Raw genomic sequence first — 19,461 nt, 5'->3', positions numbered from 1 at the left:
GCTCCCGGCGTCCTCCTCCCTCCAGGAGGTGGGGACAAGGTGGAGGAAGGGCTGCTGGAGGAGGAGCTGGCGCGTTGCGACCCGCCCCGTCCCGTCCAGTCCGGCCTGGACTCCGAGGGAACCGCTGTCCTAGGCGCCGTCACCGGAGCAGCCTGTCCTGGTGCCCCGTGCCTTGCACCGCGTCCAGTCATGACCCTGCGCTCCTCACTTCTCCCGCTCCGTCTGCTGCTGCTGCTGCTCACTGGGGCGATGTGCCGGACTGAGGCTGGTTTTGAAACCGAAAGTCCCGTCCGGACCCTCCAAGTGGAGACCCTGGTGAGGAGAGGGTGTCCCGGGGCTGCGGCGGCCGGGCCTTGGTGGGGAACGAGGGGATCGGAACGAACCTGGGAGCGGGGAGGAGAGCGAGTGCGGGAACTGATCTGGGGAGTGCTGGGTGTCGGGGCCGGAATGGGATCTCTGGAGGAGTCTGCGTGACTCCTGTAGTCCGCTCGTAGGTGGAGCCCCCCGAGCCGTGCGCGGAGCCCGCTGCTTTTGGAGACACGCTGCACATACACTACACGGTGAGGGATCTGGGGGGGCCGGGGCGGGGCCCAAGAGGGGGCGGCGCCCTGCTGGAACACGTCAGCGCTGGCTGGGACACGTGGCAAGCGGTTCGGGAGTGAAGCTGGAGCTCCGGGGTCTTCGAGCACGTGGCGGGGGGAGGGGCGCGCCTCCTGCCTGCCGATTTCCCTTCCCCGCTTTTCCGCCAGTTCCGCCTCGGCTCAGAGAAGTAAAGGGTGGGGAGATCTCTGAGAAGCGCCAGCCCTTTGGGGCTTCCTGTTGCTTTCTGCCCGGAGGGTAATGCTGGGCTGCAGCTGCGAGGGGTTGCCGCCGCTGCCCAGGGGCCCAGGTGGTGTGGTGCCCTGCGAGGTGTGCGCTCCTGCTGCTCTCTCCCCACAGGGCAGCTTGGTAGATGGACGCATTATTGACACTTCCCTGACCAGAGATCCTCTGGTTATAGAACTTGGCCAAAAGCAGGTGATCCCAGGTATGTGACCTGCGCCTCCCATTCTATTTCTTCCTGACCTAAGCCCTTCTTAGCCTCCTCAATCCCTAAAATACGTTGAAAATGCCACCAGGACTCTACCAGTCACCTCCTGAGGTTCAAACCCGGCTTCTGACATTCCCTTTGTCCCACACCCTACAGATGACCAGGGATTTGAGAAGTGGGGAGCTTAGGGTTTTGAGAAGTGGGAAACTTAGTTGAAGGTTGTAGGGAGCATTTGATCCTCCTCTCCTGGGCTTTGGGGGATGTAGGTAGCTTCCTGTTCAGTTGTGTCTTCTTCCTCAAGGTCTGGAGCAGAGCCTTCTAGACATGTGTGTGGGGTGAGTATCAGGGCAGGGGTGGGCTTGGGCACCCCCTTTGCATGGGTGGAGGCTTACTTTGCTGTCCTTGCTCCTCGGAGAGGCAGAAGAATGTGTGATAGAGGCTTTGCACTGGGCAGGTCCAGGTCATTGGGAACCCGAAGGGCATCCAGAGCCACTGTGCCTCTCTGGCTGTGGGTTCTGTTGGAGGAGCTGAGGCATGTGGGGGGACAGAGACCTTTCCTGGTCAACCTGTTTGGTGCTCAGCTGGGAGAGTTCATCATTTGGGGTGAATATCCAGAGAGCGTTGCTGGTGGGGCTGAGGATGGACTGAGGCTCCTAGCCCACCTGGTCCCCCCCCCGGCTGTGATTCACATTCCTTCCCTCAGAGAGAAGCGAAGGGCAATCATTCCCTCTCACTTGGCCTATGGAAAACGGGGATTTCCACCGTCTATCCCAGGTAATCTGACTAGTCCTCTCTGTCAGGCAATCAAGGTACCCAGTCCCTCAGAGCTTTGTGTGGGGCTTGAGATAGTCTAAATCCAGTTTGCTGAAAAGGCCAGGGGTGGCTGGGGCCTCCTTCTGTAGGGCTGCTGCTTTTTTCCTCTTCAGGTCACCAATAGGGACTAGACACATAGAACCCGTTAAGGATCCCTGGCTTCCCTCTGGCAGACAGCAGCTTGTTAGGGAGGAAATACCAACTTGAGCCACTTGGGTCTGTTGCCTCTGCTAGCCCTCTCAGAACTCTAGACTTTTTCATGCCTTTTCTCCACAACTCCAACCCGTGTCATTTGTGCTGTTGGCATGGCTTCTCACCACATCTCCAGCCCTCCTTTCAGCCTCCATGAGGGAAGAGGCAGTAAAAATCATCACAGTCAAGTAATTAAAAAAAAAGCAAAACAAAAACCAACTTTTAAAAGCCAAGCCCAGGGGTGCCTGGGTGGTTTAATTGGTTAATCGTCTGCCTTTGGCTTGGGTCATGATTCCAGGGTCCTGGGATCGAGGCCCGCATCGGGCTTCCAGCTCAGTAAAGGGCCTGCTTGTCTCTCTCCCTCTGCCTGCCGCTCTGCTTACTTGTGTTCTCTATCTCTCTGTCAAATAAATAAATAAAATCTTAAGGGGCGCCTGGGTGGCTCAGTGGGTTGAGATATCTACCTTTGGCTCAGGTCATGATCCCAGAGTCCTGGGATTGAGCCCCGCATCGGGCTCTCTGCTCTGTGGGTAGCCTACTTCTCCCTTTCCCAACCCCCGCTTCTCTTCCCTCTCTCCCTGTCTCTCTGTCAAATAAATAAATAAAATCTTTAAAAAAAATAAAATAAAATAAAACCTTAAAAAAAATTTTTTTTAAAGAAAAAGAAAAGCCAAGTCCACCCTATAACTTTAAAAGCTGTCAACAGGTCCCGGGACAGATTTCCCAAGATGCAGATCTCTTGCTTTGGGTTATAACAGATGTTCTATTAGCTAAAATGTTTTGTACTTCAGAGTATTAGGATAAAAGTTCTTATCCTAGTTCCAACTTTGAGGAAGAACCACAAAGAGTGTCATGGGACTAAAGAAAAGCTCTTTCACCCAAAGCTCTACGATCTCCCCATTTCTAGTGTTTGCCTTTCTCCCCTAACTCACTCCTGTTCATTCACCTGCTCCTTACTTCTTAAGCCACCTCCTTCCTCTGTGATGAAACATCTGTGTTTTCTAACAGTCACATCGCATGGGCTCATTGGTTGGTGACATTTTAAAATGTCTAGGTTAAAGCAAGTTAATTTCAGCTCTGCAAAGATTCTGTCAAAGTGGCTATTTGGAAATGGGAGTGCAGTTAGTATAGGGGTTCTCGGACTTACCAATGGAGAACAGCCTGTATGTCTTAGATCCACAGAGTTTCCCTGTCCTGTCATAGACTTGTCACTGAACACAAGCCACATTTATAGATTTGGGGTAAACATAACTATCAGTAGAGTCTGCTCATAACCCTTCTCTGCTTTTATCTAGAGGAACTCACCATGTTTAAATCTTCCCAGCTTCATAGTTGTTGCTTTCGTGTGGCCTGCCCTCCCTGCTTTCATTTAGATTCAGAGCCCTGGATAAAATGCAGAGATTCTAACCCTCGCCTCCTCTCTGCCTTCAGCGGATGCAGTGCTGCAGTTTGATGTGGAGCTGATTGCACTGATCCGAGCCAACTACTGGCAAAAGCTGGTGAAGGGCATTCTGCCTCTGGTAGGCATGGCCATGGTGCCAGCGCTCCTGGGTCTCATTGGGTATCACCTATACAAAAAGGCCAACAGACCCAAAGTCTCCAAAAAGAAGCTCAAGGAAGAGAAACGAAACAAAAGCAAAAAGAAATAAATAATTTTTAAAAATTTCTCTGGACTCTTCACCTGATACTTTCTGAGGCTACTTCTGTAAGTGGGAATGAGGGAAAGGGCTGGGGAAAAAGGCATTCTGAGTTGGATCCTGCCTGACATTGGGGTGGTTGGAGACTCTGGATCACCTCTTCCCCTGCCTCCTCTTGTCCTAACTTACTGCGAAGGACCTGCACTTGAATGTTCCTGTAGGATCTCTACATCCCAAAGGTATGGGTTCTGGCCCTCTTAGTGCCCAGAACTCGAAGAAGCAGTGCTTCTTGAACAGTGAGCCTCCTGATAATTGCCTGGCTATTATCTCCACTCTTTGGGGCCACTGTATTCCTAGGATCTTCCAAATAGACTGCGCTCTCCAATACGGCGAACATAGGAGCTCATAAACCCTCTTGGAAATTTTTAATAGCAAAGTCTTCACTTCTCTCAAAAAATTGCTTGGGGTTTGAAAAGCGATTTTCTCCTTCTATCACAGGATGTGGGAGATCACGTGGGCTGCTTCAATGATGTTGTAAGTGGCTGGAGGTGGTTTGTCACCTGGCTGGGTGGTAGGTGTGGACAAAGGCTGGGGTAAGTTACTGCGATGGTTGACGATGAAGAGTGGGTTGAGGTGGCTTAGCACTTCGTCACTCACTGATATGCCATCCAAGTACTGCTTCAGCATCTCCCGCAACTTCCTATTGATTTCTGACAACTGGGCATGTCTGTGCTGGAGGCTCAGTTGCTCCAGTTTCACTTTGTTGTACCTTTTCCAGAAATTCTCCATCCCTTTGTAGTTCACTATCACCTGGGAGTGGAGTTAAAGAAGAAGGTGCATGTTGAGGCCCATTCGCAAGTGCAGTCCCCATGGACCGTGATCGCCAGCCTCGGGTGGTGACCCCTGGGGTCACCTAGGACCCTAGGTCACCCCTAGGACCTTTTACCTTTGTGAGCTCCTCAGTAAGCTCCTCTGGGTAAATTTCTTCTATCTCCTTCTGCTCCTCGGGAGTCAACACTGTTGAATAGAAAGGCAGCACTTTTTCTTCCTCGGTTTCAAACTTCCTACATATTTCAGCAAGTTTCAGGATCTTTTCACCCTGTCAGAAGCAGGAAGAGACCTTTTATTAGGAAACGGGGTGGGGAGGGGAAATAGTGGAGCTGGTTCCCCTGCTTAAACCCAGAGAAGCTATTCACCCAAATGTGAGACTAATGACACATCTAACACAGTGCTTACTCCGTGCCAAGCACTATTCCAAGTACTTTACAGTCTAAGCAAATTCATTATTAATTCATTTAATTTAAAACATAAGAGGGGAGGGAACATGGAAGACAAAAGGTAGTCCAGACATCCATGCAGGCAGGAAGCAGGAGAGAGCCCTCTACCTCTCTTAAACCCTTTTCACTTTGCAAGGAGCCAAGTTCCTTTTTTTTTTTTGACTGCCCTCTCCCCTGTTACCTTATCAACGATCTTTCTCAGGGCCTTGAGGGTGGCATTACTTTCCAAGGTGAGTTTGACTAAGTTTTCCTGTGATAGTTCCCGGGCCTGAGTTCTTTGGGCTTTAAGTTTTCGCAGCTGGGCAAGGACCAGTTCCTTGTCCTTACGAATGTACTGGTTCTGGTCTTCACTCTCACGGTTGTGCATCATGATCTTGCTTTTTAAAATAATTATGGAGTCCTGGAGGAATAGAGTTTAGAGGAAACCCTTGATGAGCTAAAGGCCTTCAGTGAGACAGGTAAAAGGACAATCTGGGGACCAAAATCCAAGGATCTCGTTTTTCCCCAACCAGTGACAGGATTCAGTGGAAATTGGGAGAAGATGACCAGGGGATAATGGAGCACTTAAAGCAGTGAGTATTTCCAGTTGGCTGTACTCACCTGTAGTCTCTGTATTTTTTTCATCTGTGCTTCAATCTCTTTGGAGCTCTTCTCATCTTTCACCTTCAGAGTCTCAAAGGCAATCTTTTGGTCTTCTGTGGCATCGGTGTAATTCTTGAGTGCCTCCTGGAACCTTCTCCACAGGTCTTCTACTATGTTCTCCAGTTGCAGTCTTAGAAAATGCTTCTCTTCTAGATTCTAGGAAGTGGCACCAAAATAGCCAGTGCTTGGCTGCCTCCAGCACCCTCCCCCTCTTGAACTGTTTATAACCTAGTACAGTGCAGAGGTCGCCAATGAGAATGCCTACAAAGACCAGGCAGATGATGTAAATAAGTGCTGTAAGCTAGAGGAGGCCTGTGGTGAACCAGAGAAGAAATGTTCCATGGGCTTTGGGGGTGGTGCAGAGCATATCTGTTTAGCTCCACACCAATGTCCCCATTGGAAATGGGACCCAGTGTTACCAGATCTTTTTTTCAAGAGAAGCTAAAATTTTGGGTTTTTATGTGAAATCTTCCCCCATTTTTAGTTTTGTTTAAAAAAATTTTTTTTTAAGATTTTATTTATTTATTTGAGAGAGAGAGGGAGAGAGCACGCATGAGAGGGAGAGGTCAGAGGGAGAAGCAGACTCCCCGTGGAGCTAGGAGCCCAATGCAGGACTCAATCCCAGGATTCCAGGATCATGACCTGAGCCAAAGGCAGTCGCCCAACCAATTGAGCCACCCAGGGACCCCAATTTTTTTTTTTAATTAAGTAGGCTCCATGCCCAACATGGGGCTTGAACTTATGACCCTGAGATCAAGAGTCTCATGCTCTACAAACTGAGCCTGCCAGGCGCCACCACTGAAATTTCCAAATTTTTAAATATAGGAAGCTTATTTTAAAAATTTAAAAAACACTGTGGAGCAAAACAAAACAAAACAAAACCCATGCCCAAACCCAGGTCTGCAGGATACCTAAATTTGCAGCCTCTAGGATGGTGGAAAGCACTCAAGGGCAGACCTGGATTCTTCTGGTTCTACCGCAGTGCAGCAGCATGACTTTGGCAGATCATTTTACTTCTTTGGGCCTTAATTTGTTCATCTGCAAATCACAGGGGTGAATCCAGATGATCTCCTTGGTGCCTTTTAGCTCTAAAGTGCATTTCCTTGACATTTTGGAGTAGTATTCCCAGCTAATTTCTACAAAATTACAAAATGCAGTAGGGATACAGGCATTTTCTTGGTTGTGTTGGTTAAGTGTCTGTAGGCCCTCCAGTGGCCTTGAGCATTTTTCTCTCCCTTCTCTCCCAGCTCTCGCCCAGCTACTCTCCCTCCATACCTTGTTTTTGAGATCATCCCACATGCTCTGGAACTCCAGCTTACTTTCATACTCAGAATCTATATAGTTCTGCTCCATGGCCATGAAGACATCTTGTAGGTAGTGAATCTCTTTTTCATGCTGGTCAATAATTGTCTTCCTGCAGGAGATAAGACACTGTCCCTGCTCTGAGGGATAAAGCATATGGACCAATAACGACCATTCAGCACAGTATGTAGAACTGTATGAGTGGTACAAACTCCTAGGTACTTGAAGGATCACAGAGGGAGGGTAGGCTCTATTCGTATTAGGGTCAGAAAGAGTAAATAAGATTATTTTCATCTTTGAACAGGGAATACATTCATATGATACGAAAAGCAAAGAAGTACAAAAGGTTTCAGTGAGAGGTCTCCCTCCCCTCCCAGTCTCCTGCCAGATGGGTTGGATTTTGATAGCTGAAAGTAGGTGGTGAGGGTGTTAGAGGGAGAGACCTGGCACGGGCATAGGGAAGCTAAGGCTATGAGCTTAAACCTGCATTAGTTCAGAAGGAACTCTGGGTGTTCTCTGGTGGGGGTCATGTCATAAGCAAGGTGGGATGCTCCAGGTTGCTGGCCGCCTCCATACAGGATCCAGCACAGGCTCTGGATCCCCCCTGGACTCAATCTCTGATTTCCTTGTAGGCCTCCATACCTTTCAGTCTCAAACTCTTTGGTTAGGGCCTCCAGCTCCATGTTGTAACTTTCCTCTAGGAGGCGGAGCCGGCGTCTCTGTAGGGCTAAGAGCTGGTCGATGCTGTGCAGGTGACTGCGCAGGGCATGGGCGTACTGCTCCTCTGCTTCCGACAGGTCCTTGGCTAAAGACTGGGTAGGAAACAGAGAGTTCCCATTTTGGCTGAATGGCATCAGTACGAGAACATAAAAGTGTATTCAGCTGGATGGCGTAAATGGCATTTCCCCTGACTTCCTAATGCCAGCTCTCTGGCTCTAGGAGAGCTGGTTCTCCCACTCGTGATTGGAAAGTATAAGCGACATCACGGGACCCCATGGAGCCAGGTAGTATCCTAAGGACAAAAGATATTTCTAACAATGAGGCTACCACTAAAAGGGATTGAGGAGGACGCCCGGGTGGCTTAGTGTGTTAAGCCTCTGCCTTCAGCTCAGGACATGATCTCAGGGTCCTGGGATCGAGCCCCCCATCAGGCTCTCTGCTCAGCGGGGAGCCTGCTTCCCCTCTCTCTCTGCCTGCCTCTCTGCCTACCTGTGATCTCTGTCTGTCAAAAAAAAAAATAAAATCTTAAAAAAAAATAAAAGGGATTGAGGATTCTTGGAGAAATGGCTGCTCCAAGGTCTGAGGCAGAATATAAGCGAGTAGAACCTAAGGTATCTCATACAAGATAGCAGAGCAGCTATGAAAGACCAATGGTGTCATGTCAGAAGAACTCAGGAACCAAGAAAAGTGTCTCACTGGAGCAGTTTGTATCTTCCAAAGATGGGCATGACAATATTTGCTATCCTGCAGTCTTCTGCAACATGACCTTGCCATTTGTCCATCAAGAGGTATTCTCTCCTTCCGTCTCCTTGAATGTGGGGAGATGCTATGACTCTTGGACCATGAGAATATGGTGGAAGTGACACTGTTACAGCCGCAGGCATAGCCCTTATGGGACCTGGCAGCTTCTGCTTCCTGCCCCTTGGAATGCTTGTTCTTGGGACACTCCCTCCAGGAATCCAGCCATCATAGTGTGAGCAGGGCAATGCTTGGGGAGGAGCCATGTTAAGGCGTTCTAGTCAACAGCCCCCCTGAGGTCCCTGCCAGCTGACAGAATCAACCGCCGGCCGCCTTAGACATCCAGCCCAGTCAAGCCTTCAGGTGACTGTAGCCCCAGCCGACATCTGACTGAACACCGTAGGAGAGACAGCAAGCAAGCACCACGCAGGTGAACTAGATCAATGAATCATGAGAAATAATAAAATAAATTGTTGTTTTAAGTCACTAATTTAGGGATGCCATGTTATGCGGTATTGGATAACTGGAACACTTCACTGGCAGAAAGGGGGCAACATGAGCATTGATAAGGGTAAAAACTACAATGGACTGAAAAATATCAGTTATGTTTATGAATTCGTAAGGATACTTAAAAAATCAGTTACCATGGAGAGTACCAGACAATCCATTGGTTTTTTTTTTTCTTAATGGTGTATAAAGGGCAAAGAAATAATCAAGTATTTATGCTGCCTTTATTGTATAAACTATACCTCCTGGTAACTGAATGCTCAATGACAGAAGGTATCTATAGCAGTATTCAAGCTAATAAATGAAAAAGGAGTGATGCTATTAGAAAATCAGCATTTTAAACAAGATGGCATTGGAAGGGAGACAAACTATAAGAGACTCCTAATTTCACAAAACAAACTGAGGGTTGGGGGGATGGGAGGTAGGGAGAGGGTGGTTGGGTTATGGACATTGGGGAGGGTATGTGCTATGGTGAGTGCTGGGAAGTGTGTAAACCTGTCAATTCACAGACCTGTACCCCTGGGGCTAATAATACATTATATGTTAATTTAAAAAAAAGAAAATCAGCATTTTGCAACCCCCAATGAATTAATGGATAATCAACAGCTACTAACATCACAAAAAGAGATAACCAGGCAGGGTGCCTGGGTGGCTCAGTCAGTTGAGCATCTGACTCTTGATTTTGGGTCAGGTCATGATCTTAGGGTAGTGCGACTGAGCCCCCCCACCCCCCTGGGCTCCACGTTCAGCAAGGAGTTTGCCTGAAGATTCTCTCCCTCTGCCCCTTCCCCTACTCACACATGCTTGCTTGCTCTCAAATGAATAAATCTTAAAAAAAAAAAAAAAGATAACCAGACATATGTCCCTGGTTGATGGAAGAATATGGAAGACTACAACACCTCCAACCTTCTAGATTTAATTACCAAAATCTAGGAAATACAGAATACAAAGTAATTTGTTAAACTACAATATAGAATATGATGCAGTTATTAAAAGAAAAAGAAGATCTTTATGGGATAATGTGGAATAGTCCCTAGGATAAATTGTTTGAAAAAGAGAAGGGGCAGAACAGTATGTAGTTCTACCATTTGTGTAAAAAAAGGTTTACTCATGAAACTACAATGATTGAGAGAGGCCCTGCATGGCTGAAAGGCACTGGTGGTAGGGCACTTTTCTCTGTATAACTTTATCTTTTCAATTTTGAATAATGTGAGTGTATTACCTATTCAGAAAAGTAAAACAAGTTAAAATGAAAGAAATGGGTGCCCGGCTGGCTCTGTCGGTGGAGCGTGCAACTCTTGATCTTGGGGTTGTGAGTTCGAGCCCCATGTTGGGTGTGGAGGTAACTTAAATATAAAATCTTTTTTAAAAAGTAAATGAAACAAACAAAAAAGGATTTAGTGAATGCCTACACGATCGATCGGACACATTGAGACACTCACTGTAAACTACCATAACCTCTGTGCAGAGCTAGCTTTTACTTTATATGTTTGGTATGAAATAGGATCTTTTGAAATAGGTGCTGATAATGGAAGCCTCTTAATTCACTCAGCCAATGTTTACTAAACCTGTCATTACTGGCACTGTGCTGGGTGCCAAGGATTTGGGGATGAAAAGACATGCTCATTGCCCTCCAAAGGAGCTTGCAGTCTTGCAGTAGGAAAGGAGTTACATAAACAGAAATTTGCAGTATAACCTGGAAATCATCAACCTATGAGGTTGATGATTGACCAGTGACAATGGGATATAAAAGACTGAATGCTTGCATCTGACTAAGAGCACCATGGAAGGCTTCACAGGACAGATGTCATTTATAGCACTCCTGAAGGAGCAAGAGTTTGCCAGGAAGACTGAAGAGATGGGGAAGAGAGACTTCCAGATAGAGGGAACAACACGTGCAAAATCACAGGTAAGAAACAATGTGGGGTGTGTGAAAGGTACAGGGAGAGGCCAGATCATGAAGGGCTTTGATGTCCTTTCCCTGGAGTTTGGATTTTTTCCTGTGGAAGTGGGAAGCCACTAAAATTTAGGCAGTGGAATAACAGAATCAGATTTTTGTTCCAAAAAGATCCTGGTAGTTGTGTCGACAGTCATCTCAGGTGGCTGGGCATGAAGGCTGGAAGATAGGAGACTGTTGGAACAGTCCATATAAGAGAAGATGCCCAAGTCTCCCCTGCAGCAGGACAGTGGGGAAGGAGAGCAGGGTATAGCTTTGAAAAATACTTAAGCAGAGGATTTATACAAAAGTTGGAACAGAAGTCAGGGATGGAAGCAAAGCCTAGGATGATTCCCAGATTTCTGTGTTGGGTGGTTTGGTGAATGAATGGCACTGGCCACCTGAATTGAGTGTAAGGAAGACCAGATGTGGAAAAATTGGTTTGGGCCTGGCCAGGGAAGAGGAAGCTCCTGAGCTTGGTTGTGAGAACAGTGTAACAGCCAGGAACAGATATCTAGGAATCTTGAATAGAATGTTGTGGAACTCGCGAAAGAAATCCAGGCTGGTGTTGCAGAACCTGGAAGTCATTGATATAAAAGTGGTATTAAAGGTCAGGGTAATGAGGGGCACCTAGGTGGCTCAGTCGGTTATGTAGCTGACTCTTTGTTTAAAGCTGGGGTTGTGAGATTGAGCCCTGCGTCAGGCTCCGTGCTCAGCGAGGAGTCTGCTTGAGATTCTCCCCCTCTCCCCCTCTCCCCAATTCGTGTTCTCTCTAAAGAAATAAATAAATGAAATCTAAAAAAGTTAAGTCAGGGTAATGAGCACGACTATCTAGGCCCTAGACATGTGGTTAAAGGGCAAGATGGCCAGACTCAGAAACATGCAAAATTAAGTTCAGGCATTGGGAGAGAGGAAGATAAACTCACAAAGAGGATTCGCTATATATTCCCGAGGCAGGAGAAAAGCCAGGAAAAGAATGATGTCATGGAAACCAAAGGGGAGTTTCAAGGAGGGCGTTAATAAGACAGTCAGTGCCACAGGGGCACCGGGGTGGCTTTGTTGGTTGAGCCTCTGACTTCGGCTCAGGTGGTGATCTCGGGGTCCTGGGATAGAGTCCCACATAGGGCTCCTTGCTCAGAGGGGAGTCTGTCTGGCCCTCTCCCTCTGCCCCTTCCCCGCCCCCCTGGCTCGGGGTCTCTCTCTCTTTCTCTCTAATACATAAAAAAATAAAATAAAATAAAAAAATAAAGTGTCCATGCCACAGAGGACTCGGGTTAGATGGAGACTAAATGATGGAAAATATCTGTGATTTGGGCCTGGTAGTCTTTACCAGAGCAAGTTCCAAGGGAAGAGGGGAAAGCAGTTGTGGCATGTGGGGTCCAGAGGAAGTGAAGAAGTGGAGATAGCAAGAGTCAGCAAGATCGCTAACATTTGCACATTTAACATGTGTAGGTTCGGTTATTCAGGAATGACCCTGAAGGCACTTAATTAGCAGTGTGTGGCTTTCCTAAGGTGGGACCAGCAGCATTAGCTACAAAGCTGGAAGTTAAATGGCTGGAGGGTGAGCCTGGCCATGACTCAGCATCCTTAAACAAACCCCGCTGGTTCTCTTCTCCGCAAGTATTTGATAACTGCCAATAAGGGGCTGAAGAAGTCACTTAAAAAGCCATAAGGTACAACAAGTGGGGTAAGGAATTCTAATATATAGTGGTTTTTGCATATTTGGGGACTCTTAATATGTATCACTTGAAAGCTTGCCCAGGTCTACTGAAATTTTTTTCCCTCAGGGGTTAGGGTGTGAAGGAGAGAAGCCTCTTTTCAATAGGGGGCATGCCACGCCGATAAGGTATATTTTGCTGTTACTGTGGGATTTCTGTTGTTGTTTTAAGATCGAAAAGACTAAGGAGGAGTGGTAAACAGAGGTTAAAAATAGGTGAAAGAAGGGAGTCTCCCAAGAGCATATGGCTGTGATTGCGATGCTTAGAGAGCCCTTACCCATGGAGATCTCAGATTCACCCAGGGCCAGTGAACTTGAATCAAAGAGGCCAAACAGAGTTTGGTTAAATAAAGCACTGGAGTAGGAGGAATCAAGAAACTCATGCTCTCCTTCCAGCTTTCTTGCTGACTGGCTGTGTGACATTGGGCAAGCCAGTTCCCTTCTCTGGAACCGAGTCTTCTCATATCAAAGTGAAGGTGCAAGACTAAGTTCAAGTTACTGGGTGACGTCTGCTGTGCCTTACAACTCTAATATTGTATAGAGCTGGTTTCAGGCAGTAGATGACCAAGCAAGATGGCTATGCTGAAGCAGGGGAGAGGGAGTCCACTTTTCATTTCAGTGAAAACTGGCATTACTAATGCTGGCTTCATTGCAGCCTGCATCTTGTAAGGGCTTGAAGATTGATTAAAAAATTAGGGGTGCCTGGGTGACTCTGTCGGTTAAGCGTCCAACTCTTGATTTCAGCTCAGGTCATGATCTCAGGGTTGAAAGACTGAGCCCCATGTCAGGCTCCACTCTGGGCATAGAGCCTGCTTGAGATTCTTTCTCTCTCTGTCCCTCTGCCCCTCCCCCATCCCTCTTCCCCTCTTCCCCCCAAAACTGATTAATAAATGAATTCAGTAGGACCATTCTATTAAGAGATCAAGGCAGCCAGGTTTGAGTGTTTCCTTGGGAAGAGCCCTTACCTTGATGACACTGTCCTTGCAGTCCACCACTCGTTCAAATGTTTGGCTGAGGATCTCAATGTCCTTATGAAGCTCTCTGGTCTTGACTTCCCTAAGGACTGTTCTCCACTGTGTGTTAATCTTGTTAAGGTTCAGAGCACTATTGTGCTCCTCCTTGGCCAACTTGTCCTGTGTGAAGGAATAAATACGCCCCCAGAAGGTCAGGGCATGAATCCCTGTTACGGTAAAACAAACAAGATCACAGATTGTCACTGACACCTTACCCTTTGTCTTTTTTTTTTTTTCCATAAAAGACCAAAGTTCCTGATGACTAACACTCAGGGAGTTCCTGTTCTTGTTTTTGGGAGGGTCTGAAGTAAGACAGGAACAGCCTGATGGCACTTTAGGGAGGGCAAGTGTGAATTTCTTTCAGGTGAAGACATCAGAGCAGGATGTTGTTTGTAATCTCTAGGGAGTATATCAGAATTTCAGACTGCTCAGACAGCTGATAACACCTCTTGTCCCAGTCTGGGGCTCAGTCGTGACTGTCAACCTCTATACCACTTGCCCCCCTCCGTGCTTCACAAAGAACTGCCTCCTCCCCAAACGGTGTTGCCAGAAATCTGAGTATATTTGGGTTTCAAGATTTCCGGAGCAGGAGAGGCCAGCATGAACATAGGCTGCCACAATGAGAGGGTCAAGGCGACGGGGCCGTGCAGGGAGTGGGTGGGGTTGGGCAGAGAGTAATGCAGAAAGCCATCACCTTCAAGAACTGGCTCAGGAGCCTTTCTTTCTTCTTGGCCATCTCCTCCTCTGCCAGCAACTTCTGCTGAAACAGAAGCAGCTGCTCCTCATCGGACAGGGGCAACTTGGCCTTTTTCCCTTTCTTAGCCATAGCGGGGTCGAGAGGGATGGAGCTAGGCGAGGATCCTTAGTCCGCTTTGGTCAGCTTTAGAAGAAGGAGGAGGAAAACGCCCCCAAAGAGGGCCTTGCGGAACTGCCCCTGGATGGTAGTGGGACCTTAGATCTTAGTCCTCACACAAGAGAGAGAACTTGGGACAGCGATGAGGCTGGGGTCTGGAGCCCAAAGACGCGTCTACGTATCCTAGCAACGAGGATCTCGCTAAGATGGCGCTGTGAAAGGCTAGGAGGAGAGACCTTGGCTTGGGGCGCCTTCTGCTGGCTGGAGGACTGCAGTCAGTTTTTGAGAGATGGTCGTTTCACCTGGATAAAGGTAGCCTCCTCACTGAACATTTTAAAACTTTTTGGGGGACGTTATTTTTCATAGAGTGTCCATATTTTAGCATACAGGTAATAACAGATTTTGAAGAGAATGTGGATAAATGGGAACCTCCACATTTCGCTGTGGGAATGTAAAATGGTGTAGGCACTTTGGAAAACAGTTTGGCAGTTTCTTAAAATGTTAAACAGAAATTTACTGTGTGGTCCAGCAATTTCGCCATTACATATCTATCTAAAAGAAGTGGAAACGTATCCACACAAAGAGTTGCACAGAACTGTTCTTAGCGGCATGCCTCATAATAGCCCAACTGGAAAAAACCCAAATGTCCACCAATGTGTGAATGGGTAGACAAAATATGCTCTTTTCATACAATGGAATACTATTCGGCAATAAAAAGGAACAAATTACGGGTGCATACTACCACGTAGATGAACTACAAAAACACACTCAGTGAAAGGAGCCACATACAAGAGACCATATATTGTAAGTTTCCATTTATATGAAATATCCAGAAAAGGCAAAGCTATAAAGTCAGAAAGTAGACTACCGATTGCTTGGAAGAGGGAGAGGGGAGATTAATATAACATGTGCGTGAGAGATTATATTGGGTTGATGAAAATGTCCTAAAATTGAATTACGGTGGTGTCTGTAGCTCAGTTAAATGTCAAACTCTTGAGTTTGGCTCTGGTTATGGTCTTGGGGTCATGAGATTAAGCTTTTTGTCAGACTCCATGCTGGGCATGGAGTCTGCTTAAGATTCTCTCTCTCCCTCTCCCTCTGCCCTTCCCCTCTCCCACACACACACTCTTTCTCTAAGAAAAATTAAAAAATAAATGAAAATAAAATTGATTTATGTTGGACAACTTGATGAATTTGGTTTAAAAAAGAATTGGATTGTATATTTGAAAGGGGCAAATTATATGATAGGCAATATGTACCTCAATAAAGTTGGTTTTTTTTTAAGACAAATACAATTTTATTTTTATTTTTTAAAAAAGATTTTATTTACCTATTTGACAGAGAGAGATTGAGAGAAAAAGGGCACAAGCAGGGAGAGTGGCAGGCAGAGGGAAAGGGAGAAGCAGGTTCCCCACTGAGCAGGGAGCTGGATGAGGGGCTCAATTCCAGGACTCTGAGGTCATGACCTGAGCCAAAGGCAGATGCTTAATGGACTGAGACACCCAGGTACCTGACAAATACAATTTTAATGCAATATTTTAAATACCTAAATTAATGCAAAATATCCTTAATGAACAAAACATCATTTTATTTTATTTATTATTTTTAAATTTAAATTCAGTTAATTAACATATAATGTATTACTGGTTTCAGAGGTAGAGGTCAATGATTCATCAGTCTTATATAATACCCAGTGCTCATTATATCGTGTGCCCTCCTTAATGTCTATCACCCAGTTACCCCATCCTCACACCCCCAGTAAAGTTGTTTTAAATGTGAGATATAATGATGTATTAGGGTTTTCCAAAGAAACAGAACCCATAGGATGTATGTACGTACACACATATCTGATGTTTCAGTCTGAGTTCAAAGGCCAGAAAAGACCAGTATTCTAGCTCAACAGTCAAACAGGAAGAATTCCCTCTTGCTCAGCAATTTTTTTCCTATTCAGGCCTTCAATTAATTGGTTGAGGCTCGCCCACAGTATAGAAGGAAATCTTTACTCAGTCTACTGATTCAGATGTTAATGTCATCCAGAAATACCTTCACAGACATACCCAGAATAATATTTGACCAAAATGTCTGGACACCTTGTGGCTCAGTCAAGTTGGCACAGAAAATTAACCATCACAGGTCTACCTCTTCTCAGTTCACATCTTCTTAAACTATATTTAAACTCCAAATAAAGACAATAACAAGATATAATACTTAAATATTATGATATAAAGTCATAGGATACTAAGGATGGTGATAAGGAAATAAGAGAGGAAAGAAAACAAAGATATTTTTACACATACACACATACACATATTCATAGCAAAACAAGGAGGAACCGTTATGACAATTATAGTTCTGTAATTACAGAAATTACATTTCTGTAACGGTCATGTGGTTGTAGCTGACAATTTATAACTACCTTCTTCCACTATCCATCCTGTATTCTCTTTGCCTTCAGCAAACACCTCTGTTGGTCAAACTCTCATTCCTAAAGGAACTGGGCCATTAGTAGTCCTGCCCATTGACCCAAACATGGGGCATAGTAATGCTAGGAGACACCCTGAGGGATCACCTGTATCCCAGACATGCTTTTCCTTACCTCCATTGTGGAACAGTCATGCAATTTCCCCCTTGGTAGTCAGGACCAATCCCAGCCAGCAAAGTGACTCCCTTCTTTCCCTGTTGACTCAGCGCTAAGTGGCTGGGTGACAGTCTTAACTTCTAGCTCAATGGAATTGTTACTGTGTCACCTGATGGAAGGATTCCTCCATTGGAGCTAAGACCTCTAAGCCAGCACAGGACAGGTGCAAAAATTTGTGTTAGTGATTCACTAGGAATCATAGTTCTTGGTGCCACTCCCGTTTCCCCCAGCTTGAATCCTGGACCTGTGAATCCTGGCTGTCAGAAAAAATAGCCTCACATGTTGGACTCTGATTCGGAGCACTTACAGCCCTCCGGAGAACCTTGCCCCCGCTCTGCAAGGTATTGCCACCTAGGTGGTACTGTAACTGAGTCTTCAAAAGGCCAGTCCACTATTCTCTCAAACCAGTTACTTCAGGATGGTAGGGAACATAAGACCAGTGAACTCCACGAGCACCGGCCTGTTGCCATGCTTCACTTGCTCTGAAGTGAATTCCGTGATCAGAAGCAGTGCTGTGGGGACTATCACGACCATGGCAAGTCTGTGAATGGTAGTTTGGGTAAGACGCATTATAGGCAGGGAAGGCAAATCTGCAGCCGGAGTCAACACCTATCCCCCCTCCACAGTGGAAGAGGGCCGGTGTAATCAACCTGTTCAGACCAGGAAATGATCTGATGTCAGAGGCCCAGTGTTGGTCTCTGTTGCTGGCCACATGTCTGCTTTGTTCATGAGCCCGTTGGGGGATGACAGGAGTGGCTGGGGGAAAAAGCTGACTGGTCTCCACAGGATGGATCATCCTATCCACTAGATTGTTAAAATCTTCTCCTGCGGAGGCTGCCCTTTGTAAGCACTCACACGAGACCGAGACCCGCTGTCTTCATGGGTTTGCTTGTTTGTTTCTTTGTGGGTGTTTTTTGTTTTTCTTATTCAGAGAGACCTATCTACATACCTTCTCAAATTTCCTTGTCACCATTTTCCAATCATGTTTCTTCCAAGTCCCTGACCATCCAGCCAACCCTTGGCCACAACCCACCGCATCTGGCCATTTCTCCCTCCAAGCAAAGTGAACAACCGGGAGACCTGCTCACAGTTCTGCCTACTGGGAGGCTTTCCCTTCACCCCTGTCCTACAGGGACGTCCCTAAAAGGGACTGTGGTATTACAACTGTTCACTCTTGGGTGGTGCTTGTGTATTGTGCAGAATAATCTGTCACCCAGGCCCGAATGTTTTCTTCCTCTGTGAAATGACCCCAGAGAAGTGCCCCGGAGGCCAAGGGTGCAGGCTGGGGAACCACGGGGACAATAGGCAGTCGGGCCCCATGTCCACATAACTCATTTATGCCATCAGGGCCTACATGGACCCAGTCTCATATATCCCAATTTCATTTGCTGACAGAATGCGGTTTTGCATGCCCAGCTTCCATGGCGTGGTGGGTCAGTTAACACCCGGTTCAGGATGGAACAGTTCAGGGCACAGGGTAATTTGGTCCTTTGTTAAGCACTCAGTCCTTACTAGGGCCCAGTAGCAAACCAAGAGCTGTTTTTGTTTTGTTTTGGAAGATTTTATTTATTTACTTGGTAGAGAGAGACACAGCGAGAGAGAGAACACACAAGCAGGGGGAGTGGGAGAGGGAGAAGCAGGCTTCCTGCCAAGCAGGGAGCCCCAATGCAGGGCTCCATCCCAGGACCCTGGGACCACAACCTGAGAAGGCAGATGCTCAATGACTGAGCCACCCAGGTGCTCCCCAAGAGCTGTTTTGAAAAAGAAGAGTTGTTATCTGTGGAGGATGGCAAGACTTTGCTCCAAAATCCTAAAGGACTGTGCTGCAGTTCACCCAGAGAGGGCTGACCAAGTCTTCAAACAGCATCTGGTCTGACCTGCTGCTTCCAGCACCATGAAATGGACCAGATCCAGTGGCACAAGGGACAGAGCAGCTTGCATGGCAGTCTGATATGTTGCAGAGCCTTCTCCTCTTCCGTGTCCCACTCAAATCTTGCAGCTTTGCTGGTCGCTCAGAAAATGGGCCAGAATGACGCAACCACAGGAAGAAGGTGTTGCCTCCAAAATCCAAAGAGGCCCAAGTAGGTGTTGTGCCTTTTTTTGGTTATAAAAGGGGCCAGGTAGGACAAGTTATCCTTCACCTCGGGAGGGATATCTCAACATGTCCCACCCCACTAAACCCCCTAGAAATATCACTGAGCTAGAAGGCCTCTGAACTTTTGATCAGATTTATTTACCACCCTATGACATACAAATGTCTTTATTTTCCTTTTTTAGATTTTATTTATTTGTCAGGGAGAGAGAGAGAGATCAAGCAGGGGAGGGACAAAGAGAAGAGGGAGAAGCACGCTACCCGCTGAGCAAGGAGCCCCATGTGGGTTTCGATCCCAGGACACTGGGATCATGACCTGAGCCAAAGGCAGATGCTTAACAGACTGAGCCAGCC

The 19,461-nt window shown here is 46.8% G+C and overlaps 2 protein-coding genes across 2 annotated transcripts; one reads left to right on the top strand and one right to left on the bottom strand.

The window, feature by feature from the left end:
• FKBP11 (FKBP prolyl isomerase 11) lies at positions 1–3,702 on the top strand. Its single transcript, XM_080812053.1, has 6 exons — positions 1–315; positions 495–560; positions 940–1,027; positions 1,332–1,365; positions 1,734–1,804; positions 3,467–3,702. The coding sequence occupies exons 1-6, from the start codon at positions 190–192 to the stop codon at positions 3,682–3,684; spliced, it is 603 nt and encodes a 200-aa protein (XP_080668179.1). The 5' UTR covers positions 1–189; the 3' UTR covers positions 3,685–3,702.
• A 380-nt stretch (positions 3,703–4,082) lies between these two features.
• Positions 4,083–14,350, bottom strand: DRC2 (dynein regulatory complex subunit 2; the record flags this gene model as incomplete). The annotated part of the gene is made up of 8 exons (XM_080812044.1): positions 4,083–4,482; positions 4,619–4,771; positions 5,131–5,349; positions 5,550–5,747; positions 6,867–7,005; positions 7,536–7,705; positions 13,477–13,644; positions 14,219–14,350. 8 exons carry the CDS (start codon positions 14,348–14,350, stop codon positions 4,165–4,167), a joined length of 1,497 nt encoding a protein of 498 aa, XP_080668170.1. The 3' UTR covers positions 4,083–4,164.
• Between the last annotated feature and the right edge of the window lie 5,111 nt (positions 14,351–19,461).

Source organism: Martes martes (assembly GCF_963455335.1).
Source record: "Martes martes genome assembly, chromosome: 8".
In the NCBI taxonomy this organism is placed as follows: Eukaryota; Metazoa; Chordata; class Mammalia; order Carnivora; family Mustelidae; genus Martes; species Martes martes.
This window is presented reverse-complemented; position numbering and strand designations above follow the sequence as displayed.

Excerpts from the sequence above, each read along its gene's own strand:
- FKBP11 (XM_080812053.1), top strand. The coding sequence starts at position 190 with ATGACCCTGCGCTCCTCACTTCTCCCGCTCCGTCTGCTGCTGCTGCTG. Across the intron at positions 561-939 it reads CGCTGCACATACACTACACG|GGCAGCTTGGTAGATGGACG; the intron begins GTGAGGGATCTG and ends CTCTCCCCACAG. Across the intron at positions 1,805-3,466 it reads ATTTCCACCGTCTATCCCAG|CGGATGCAGTGCTGCAGTTT; the intron begins GTAATCTGACTA and ends CTCTGCCTTCAG.